This window comes from Fukomys damarensis, unplaced genomic scaffold, assembly GCF_012274545.1.
Source record: "Fukomys damarensis isolate Sample0158 unplaced genomic scaffold, DMR_v1.0_HiC HiC_scaffold_38, whole genome shotgun sequence".
Classification (NCBI taxonomy): Eukaryota; Metazoa; Chordata; class Mammalia; order Rodentia; family Bathyergidae; genus Fukomys; species Fukomys damarensis.
The window spans coordinates 18,629,196-18,639,741 of record NW_022900950.1 but is presented as its reverse complement, the minus strand read 5'-3'; the positions used below and the strand labels follow the sequence as shown (position 1 = coordinate 18,639,741).

At 32.7% G+C, this 10,546-nt stretch overlaps 1 protein-coding gene across 3 annotated transcripts in view; it reads left to right on the top strand.

Annotated features, from left to right (window-relative positions):
- The window catches only part of LOC104852909 (N-deacetylase and N-sulfotransferase 3), a 175,764-nt gene that overhangs the window by 160,443 nt on the left and 4,775 nt on the right, over positions 1 to 10,546 (top strand). For all 3 annotated transcript variants that reach the window (XR_004515714.1, XM_010610738.2, XM_010610745.2), the window contains exon 12: positions 679 to 788. Coding sequence is in view for 2 of the 3 variants with exons in the window: in XM_010610738.2 (XP_010609040.1) it covers positions 679 to 788 (110 nt within the window). In the remaining variant the exon portion in view is untranslated. The remainder of the gene's footprint in view (positions 1 to 678; positions 789 to 10,546) is intronic.

Below are 10,546 nucleotides of genomic sequence, written 5' to 3'. Positions count from 1 at the left end.
TGGGGAGTTGGTATATATATATATATATAAAACACAGCAGCTGTAGAGCATGTCCATCATCACAGAGATTTCTACAGAACAGTGCTAGACTAGACTAACTGGCAGCACAAAAAGGTCTGGGAAAGAATCGCATTACATTTGTGGCCTTCAATCATGCCTATTGCTGTTTTCTCTTTTCTCCTGACCAGTGCAATAAATTATTTCCCTTAGCTTCTTGAGGAACTTCTGTCCATCTCCACGTGGATATCAGAATATTTCTTTGAACTTTACAGTGCTACCCTTGAATGAAATTGGACTTATTTCTACAGTATTCCTTCCCAACATGATCCATGGAATCATTGCTCTGTTTGTTTTGAAATTTGGCTAACATTTGTGATTTCATAGTCACATTTCTAAACTCTCTTGCTTCCCACAACTGGCTTTGTTTTCATGGCATCTGCAGGACTTCTCAGATTATAAAACATGGGTTATACTTAATTGCTATGATTTATTTCTTGCTTCATGTCATTAAGGATGACCTGATTGTGTCTAACAACAATGCATGCACGTCCCCTTAGGAGAGTGTCTCTGAGTGAGTTCAGAGTACAGAAATTTTTCATTATATTCTTTACATGTCTTTTTTCACTGGGTACTATTATCATTATTGTTGTTATTGTTATTATTCCTTTGGTAATTTAGTTGCTAATTATTGATGGGCAGCAGCTAAGAACTGATCCAGCTACAGTGATGGATGAAGTTCAGAAGTTTCTAGGAGTCTCTCCTCACTATAATTACTCAGAAGCTTTAACGTAAGTTCATATTCCAATTCGTTTATTGAAGTTTCAGTAGAAAAATGACTTTAAAGAAACAGTATCTTGGTAATATGATTGTCAGATTACTATTCCTTTATACTGATATTTTCCAATTGGACATTAGCCACTTGGCAAAGAACTTTTAAACAGCGAGACAGGAAATAGCCTACATATCTGTTGTTCCATAACTACTCAAAGATTTCCCCTGGAAGGAAAGTGAAAAAATATAGCTGTGAATCTTTATTTGCTGGATCAGATTTGCTTATTAGTTTCTGTTTGTAATACATAATAAATATATTCATCCTGGGTAATTTATACATATAATTATTGCATAAAGAAACCATGCAATATTTAACCATCTGCATCTGGTTTATTTCACTTAGCATTATGGTCTCAAGGTGCATTCATTTTCTCAAAAATGACTCAGCTTTACCTTTCTTTATGGCTGAATAATATTCCACTGCATATGAATACCACATTGTCTTTATCCATTCATAGGCATATAGGCCACATCCAAACTTTAACTATTATGGATCGTGCTGCTATAAACATAGGTATGCATGAGTGTAAATCAAAACCAACAACTAACCTTAAAAGAAACTACAGTACTTTAAATATGTTGTTAAGAGATAGACTTGGGCCGGGGATTTAGCTCAGTGGTTCTGTCGCCTGCCTGGCAAGTGCAAGGACCTGAGTTCGATTCCCAGTACCAAAAAAAAAAAAATAGATTTAACAAACAACAATGGGACCTCTTAGATGAATGAAGAGGAAATTAACTAGGGGATTTAGGAACTGATTTTTGCACAGTTTTCAGAAACAATGTGATACAAGAAAGAGTGCAGTGGGTGACTGAATGGGCAAAGAGGGATGTATTATTTTTTCTCAAATTTATGGATGCTTCGTCTTTACCCACTATAAATATGACCCTGTCATCATCTTCAGAGTCCTTAGCAGTTACAGCACTGGTGTGGTTTTGCTGTTATTGATGGATTTTTTTTCTGGTTTCTTCTGCTTTTCTTAAGATAATTGTCCCATCAAGGGCACAGCTAAGAGAGTAGCTCTCTGGACTGTGCATATGTCTGAATGAGTGTCTCCTTGAATTTTATTGCCCTATGCCTCTTAACTCACTCTAAACCTGGCTCTGTATTTATAAATAAGAATTCCCTTCAGTAACTTTAAATAACATCTTCTTACACTGTCCATTTGCAGTGGCTGGCAATTGGACTAATGAGGGTTGTTGCTGTATTTCTATCTGACATGACGACCAAAAGATACCGATTTGGATGGCCTGTTTACCTTACTATCAACATAAACATTTTTTTTAATTTTAGAGCTCATGGACTGGGCCTTAAACAAACTGAAAAACGACTGTTTTATGAAATTCTTCCTCTGTATTTTTCAGTATAAAATAGTTCCATAGATCAACTGGTTTTTCCTTCTTTTTTACTCTTTATCCTGTATCAATTTAGAAAGTGAGAGGAAGGTGTCGTCTACCTTTCAACATCCCTTGCAGTGATGGATTGGCAGGGAAAAAAATCAAACATGTCTTATATCTTGTAAAAATCATATGTAAAGACATGTGAGAGTCATTTGGGTATAAAGGACAAAGGAGTAGGTGAAACTCTGGAGTTTGAGCTTACTTTCTGAGAGCGATTTACTTTGTTACTATTAACATACTGATCCCTGTTTTATATACAACTAATGTGTCGGAATTTTGTAGATCTTAGTTCAAGTACTAACAGACACTAGTAGTAAGTACTTGAAATTCAACTTCGCCTTAAGAAAGATGAGTGATTTTAGTTTGCAGCTACAAATTCAAGTCTACTTTCTGCTATATATCTTTTTAAGCATCTCTTAGAAAAGGGAGCTTTTATTTTTTTAAAGTTTTCTATTTCAAGTGGGCTTATCTTTGAGTCTTTTATATAGATTGCATGGCATGCCACTGTATTTCAGAAAAGAAGTGGAGTATTCTATAAAGACATCATCTCTTTTTCTTATGGAATGGTCCTTGACCTGCATGCTGTGTATTTGTCCCTTCTGTATCTAACTCAGCAGCAAACTTTTTACTCATCTCCACTGCTGAGAAAAGGCAATGTAAACTTAAGAGAATTAACCTCAAAGAAGCATACAATATACAAAGAACTGTGGGTAATTTTGCACCTGGGATGTATCTAGCTGAAATTACCCATTGTATGATTCTTTTACTTAGTTGGAGGCTCAGTGGGCAAAGTAGCAAGATAAGGTTTGTGTAGTCCCTGAAACAGCAGTTTCTGGTCCAGAAGAGCTACCCAGGCTCTCACCTGCTGATAGAGATAATGTGCTTCCATTCAGCGTCTTTTTTATATTTTCTTGTCAGTCATCAGTTGACCTGACATACCTTGTAAAAACCAGCAGCACATTTGCTGTAGGATATTAGGAAGTTTTATGTTACTGTCTTAGGTTTAAATAACCTTCCTTCGACCTACACCCTTTGCAGTTGTTTATCAGTACCGCATCCTCACCATTTAGCTGCTCTTGTTAGTAACTGTTTACTGACAGTTGTTGGTATGGTGCTTTGAAAATATTGCTGGGCATGGTAGCACACACCTGTAATGCCAAAACTCAGGAGGCTAAGGCAGTAAGACTGTCATGAGTTCGAGGCCACCCTAGAATATATAGTGAGACTCTGTCCAAAATAAATAAAATATGGGATGTGACTATGCATACAAAATGTATGTTCTCAGAAATATCATTTACACCGCGTGTCATGAGATCCTTTGTGTATGTTAGCATTGCTTCTTATTCTGTTAGTAAAAGTGAAGACTATCTGTAATGCTAAAATTATTAATTTTTCAGTTAAACTCCCTTAAGGATGTACTAAATTACAAATCAGTATGAATTCTCCACTAATCACATAAATTGAGTGCTCTTACACAGTACAGAAAAGTGAATGAAACAGCTTTCAGGATTTAGCTCAGAGGTAGAGCACTTGCCTAGCAAGTGCAAGGCCCTGCATTTGATCCTCGGCACCAAAATAATTTTTTTTAATTTTTAAAAAAGTAGTTCTTTAGAAAGATTTTGCTATACAATCTTCACATAATCTTAGGTAGTCCAATTGAAGACATCTCTAAACTAATTATCTTCAATGTAGCAAATTCTAGTTTAAAAACTATTTTCAAGAAGAATGACAAAAATTCTCCACTGTCAAAAATTGATAAAGTAATGTTCAAGGATTCTGAATTTTTAAAAAATTTTTGAATTTCATACAAAACCAATGTACAGTTTATGATGTTTTGAAAAGGCTCAGTACTGTTATCATGGGTTTCAAATGGCATACCAGACATGTAAAAATACTCCAATTTTCCCAGTGAGTACAGGTGTGATTTAAAATAAGAACTACAAACATAATATAAATGGGAACTTTATCAATTAAAGTATGATTTTACAAGTTTCATTCAATCTGACTTTCATACCTAAATTGTGATTTAATATTGGCATACTGACATTACTATATGTTGTTTCAGTGTTGTGAAACTGCCTAATCATCAGAAGAAAAAGAAAAAATAGTGCCTGATATGGATTGTGCTGATGTGTATAAACTAAAATGAAAAGTATAAGCTTTTTATTTTGTTATGCATCTACCTATTCACAATTAACACCTAGCTTTCAACAAGTAACACGGAAGTATTCACTTCAGAAATACTAGATAATTAAGTACTTTAACATAGTACCTCATTCCTCAGTCAATTAATATATGTGTTAAGATTAATGAAACCAGGCTGTTACATGAATTTTTAATATAAAGTGTGAAAACATTAATAAATGAGCAATTTGAATTTGAAGGCCAAGGGCCGAGTATAATTGTGTCTGTCTGGGTGGGGGTTCAATTCGTGGGTGAGGCTTAGCTATGGGGTAAAGGACTGCAGCTGCTTCAAAATTAAAAAAGATTTCATTTCTAATATCATTTCCCTAGCAATCAAATTTATATTGCCAGGAATTCTTTCCCAGCCCACTGCAAATGAATTTGAGTAAAAATCTGCCATATCCAAATATTTCTTAGTAGCAAAAAACAGTAGTCATAATAACTAAAATCTCTTGGTTCCATGAATGATCTATGAAAGTGACCTAGAAATGCTAAGTAGAAATGCTAAAGAAAAAGGTCAATCATAATTTCTTAGAATAAAATAATTTCTTATAATAATAAGGGTTTGTAAAATTTTAAAATAACTAAATATATTAAATATTATATGTATATAACCTCATAAAAAATGTTTTTAGGTACTATTAACTTCATAGTTTTCAAATGAAAAAACTAGAGCACAGAGAAGTTAAGGCAGAAGTCACTTAGCAAGTTAAATTGAGGAGGCAGAATTGAAAATCAATGAGTCATCTCTGGAACCTGTCTCCGAAGCCAATCATGTAAACTTTTACTAAAAAATACTATATCAACAAAGTACTTCTTTTAAAAATCTGGAACCTTATCATGAGCTTTTTATGTTGTGTCAGATTATTAAACAGAAACCATCTCCAGATATACTGAACATCACTTTTCAAATAAATGCATAATTCTAGACATATAAAAAGTAAATTCACATTGAGCTATCATTACATACCCAATGGAATGCCTACAGTCCAAAAGATGAACTATATGTCTAAAATTCAAATGACGCTTCCAAATGTTCACAAGAATGTGAAGAAACTGGAAACCTTATATATGGTTTATGTTAATATATAATATCTGGCCACTTTGGAAAGTAGTTTTGCAGCTTCTTGAAATTTAAACACAAATTCACCAACAATCCAATTCTATTTGTAGAAATTCACCTTATAATAAATTAAAACCTAAGTCCAAAACAATTTTGAAGTGGAAGTTCATAGCACCATAACTCATATGGCTAAAATGAGAAATAATCCAAATATTCATTAATTAGAATCAATTAATTTGGTATATCCATGCCAGAAAAAGTAAGGACATGTGACAAATTTATAGTCCAAAAAAAGATTATTATTTGCCTAGGATGGGGAGGTAAAGACAAGGATTAAATACATTGGGCTCTAGTGATTTTTTTTGAGGTGGTAAGAATATTCTAAAACAGGATTGTGGTGATAGTTAGATAACTATATTAATATGCTAAATCCCACTGAAAAAGTGAAAAATGTATGTAGATTATACCTCAAAAATATAAAAATAAAACATTATCATTGAAATAATTTTTTTAAATCATAAAAGTATGATTGTCAGAAATTAATTTATTTTTTAAAATCTTCTGTGCTTGTCCTATATTGGCGACCTTAATGATGGCATTTTGATTTGAAATTTACCTGCACTATTTCTATGTGGAAATTTTATTTTAAATTAAAGGCATTTCAGTCGTACTTTAAATGTTTAAGTGTTATCTAAATGTTCCCTAGGATTTATCTGCTCGAAATGAATCACATTTTTATTAACATGGAAAAATTTCACTGTTTAGAGGCTGACTCCTTGTATAATCTTGGTTCCCTGCCCACTGGTTTCCACTATATTTGTAGAGGTCCCCGGGAGATAGACTGTCATACTTTACTCTTAAATTCAACATAGAATGACTATTAGGTCCATGACCTTGGGGAAACAATGATAAAAATATCCCTACCTCCAGGGTGGGGTAGCCATTCAGACAGACACTAAACAGTATGTAACACTTCTAAAATGTTCACTTTCTGAAAGCTTTCAAAGAACAGGCCCAGCCTTGACCATGGCTGCCAGTGCCTGAATAAAAAAATATTTCTTCTTTGTTGTTGCACCAGACATCAGTGGTACTCGAACTTTTGTTTGTGGTACTGAGTATTCTGGAGAAGAACATTTCTACTATTCTGAATACGTGTGGGGACCCCTTTTTCTATATTCTGCTCATATTTCTTCACTTGGACTCAGAAACAGTATTGCTTGTTCTTGATCAAGAGAATTCTCTTCATCTTCTCTCTGTGGCTGTCTATAATATACCAGACCAAGTGTTTCTGGCCACCTGGAAAATAGATGTAATGATCTATTTTTTCTCTTCTCTCATTTCCACCTATACATATTTAAAACCATGACCTATGAACCTATACATACAGATGTGTAGGGTAGGTGCCAACAAAACACACACACACACACACACACACACACACACACACACACACACACACACTTTTCCTCAATAAACTGCTGTATAATATCTAATCAGTTAACAAAGATGATAGAAAATACTTTTATTTCTTAATTTTAACACATACAAGTTTCACTATTCTTTACAAAAATCTCTTGGAAGACTGCTCATTTTAACATACCACATATACATGTTTGAGTCTTTTATCTACAGCAAAGTGTATTAACAAAAAGTTAATAGCTGAATTGTGATTACTTGAATACTTGAATTTAATTGTGGAAATTAGTAAAAGCAAAATGTTATATCAAAAGCGGGCTTCCAGAAATATCATTGTATTACAATTTTTCAAAAGCTGTATATACTTATATTATTATATTTGAATAACATTGTCTTTATTAATGCCTTCTTGTATCTCTGAATATGAAACTAATTCATTCACGTCTTACTGATTCAAACGGGAATTATATCCTGACCTTATAGTTGCTTTAATAATGATGAGAAATAGGATCTGTATAAGTGAGACATGATTATTTCCTAATACCAGAAGCAGGTTAGGTAAGAGGCAGAAATCTAAATTTACATTCTGTTTATAAAACTACAAGTTATAAACTATACAGGATTAGCTTGACATAGACTTGACACACTCTCTTTCTCTCATACTCACATACAAATTCATACTATAAAATGTTATTGCGCTCTCTAATTTTAAAATCACTAATTATAATTACAGTTCAATGAGTTAACAAATGCTTATAGTTGCATCCACCACAAGCAAGGTATAGAACATTTCCGTTAGTCTAGAATCTTTCCTTATACTTTTTCCTTAACCCCTGACCTCTGCTAATCAGACCAGCTACTTTCTTTAATTTATCATAATGTTTTGAGATGTTTCCATACTGTTACATCTATAAGTAGTCCTTCTTATTGTCGAGTGGTACTTCTTTCATCAGCTGATGGACAGAAGAAATGTTTCCACATTGTTGACTATTATGAAAAAAGCTACAATGATTATCTGTGTAAAGACCTTTGCATGAACATGTATTTTTGCTTTCTTTAAGCAAATATCTACAAAGGAATCACATAGTAATCATGTATTTAAATTTATAAGAAACTGGGCTGGGGATTTAGCTCAGTGGTTCCGCTGCCTGCCTCGCAAGTGCAAGGACCCAAGTTCGATCCCCGGTACCAAAAAAAAAAAAAAAAAAAAAAAAAAAAAAAACATTAATAAGAAACTTTACCAAGTGGCTGTGTAATAGGTTTCATTTCTAGCAACATTATATATCAGTTTTACCTATTCCATGTCTTTCCCAGTGTTGGGAATGACTCATTCATTCTAGTTAGTGCCATTTCATCGTAATTACAATTTGCATTTCACTGATGACTAATGATCCTGAGCAAATGCTCATTTGTGTATTGATACTTTACACTTTTTCTTTGGTGAACTGTTTCAATATTTCAATTTTTATTTATGTTATCATTTATATTGAGTTATATATTCTGAATGAAATTTCCTTTTTATAAATAGTTTACAAATACTTTCCCTCAGTCTGCAGTTTTCTTTTGTATAAGAGCCATCTTCTCTGTATCATTAAAATTTTGGTATATGTGATGCTCAAATGAGCTCAAACTTTAAATTTTGATGAACTCAAAATTATCATTATCTTATTTATCCTAAACAAATCTTTGCCTAACCCAAGGTTATAACAATTTTCCACAAGATCTTTCTGTTTTCTTCCATAAGAAAGATTTTTCTGTTTTTGTTTGCTTTCTTTTCTTTTGTTCTATTGGTAGGAGTTGAACCACAGCTTTTGCCAGCCAGTTTTTTAACTTTGTATCTTGAGACAGGTTCTCACTAAGTCACACTGATTGGGCTTAAACTTGCAATCTTTCTGCATTAGTCTCTCAAAGTGCTGAGTTTACAAATGTGCACCCCCGTGCATGGACCTCTTCGATACTTTGTATAGTTTTAGCTCTTAGGCTTAGGTCAGTGATCCATTTCACATTAATTTTTATATACAGTCTGATATAAGGGCCAATCTTCATTTATTTCATGTAAATACTGAATTTTTCTATTGGAATTTCTTTCAATGACAATTTTCTCTTGCTGAATTAGTTTGGCACCTATTTTTTGAAAATAAGTTGGTATAGATGTACATATAAGTCTATTTCTCAATTGGTCCATTTGTTTACTGATGCCAGTCTAATGCAGCCTTGATTGCTGTGGCATTATAGTAAATCTTGAAATTATATACTGTGAGATCTCCAGCTTTTTGTTTTTAAAGTGTTTCAAATTATTTTAGCTTTCTAGATTCTTTACAATAAAAATTTTGAATTATTTCTAGTTTTTACAAAAGAAAAAAGATTCCCGTGAATTTTAATTGGAATCACATTGACTATAGATAAATTTGAGAGACTTGACATTTTAAAGTCTTCTGATCTGTGAACAGAGGATAGCTCCATTTTTATTTAGGCCCTCTATGATTTCTCTTAACAATGTTTTGTAGTTTTCTGTGCACATACTTCTTGTCAGCTTTATCCTCGTGTATTTCAGGGATTTATAATAACTTAAATTGTTTTTCTTTGGATTTCCAAAATTGTTCATACAATTATTTTAAGAAAGATACTGAAAGTAGCATCCAAAACAGTAGTATCAACTAAAGGCTAAAGGAAAAAGTGATCCTAACTAGCAATTATGTCTAATGGAGAAGACAGCATGACAATAGAATCATTGAATGGCAAAAGCAATGCAAAAGAATTACATTTAAGCATAGAAACTTTGTATCTAAGCATAGAAATTACTGTTTGGCTTACAATGAATAGTAATACAAAGCATACCCAGAAACTAGTGAAGAAGAAAAGGCCCTGACACTAGAATTGGAAGCCCTCAACTCTAATGTTGACCAAGTATATATAGTCCAAGAAAATAAACCTGAAGAAATATTTTCTTCCTTTTCATTGTTTATTGAATAGTTAGTGAATATTCACAAGAGCCAAACACCATGACAAGTGCTATAAAATAGGAAGAATCCTGCGTACACTGTCCTTCAGGGGTTATAATGAAGGCTCAAGTAAGAAATCATTATATGAAATATTTTGGTAAACTAAAATATAAATTTAACATGCTACTATTATAGTTATAGCAAGAAAAATCCCATTTATAGGTGCTATAACTTTAATACAGAACTCTCACCAGGACAAGAAAGTAGCTCTCAAAACAATTAAATGGATTATAGATAGAGAACCCTACATATAAGCACTCCATACCAAAACCATTTGTCTTGAATTGCCCTGTAGCTGTGTCATACAAATATTATCTAAATCCAGAGATGTAGATGAAGGTCAATTTGTCATTTTTAAACTCTATAAAGAAAAAAATGGCTTAAATAATGAGGTAGCCTTATTATTTCTATTAAAAGGGCATTTTCTGTTGAAAAGCTTCTATTAAGAATCTGTCATATAACATATGGACTGAGAATTCAGAAGTATACCAAAAGACATTATACAAAAGAATATCATTAAAATTCTAGTTTCCCTGGTTTTATATTTATATCCAGATAACAATATGCTACTCATCATTAAATCTTATAAGCTTCTTGAAAAATACTCTTTCAGTTTCCTTTTTTTTTTTTTTTTTTTTTTTTTTTTTTTTTT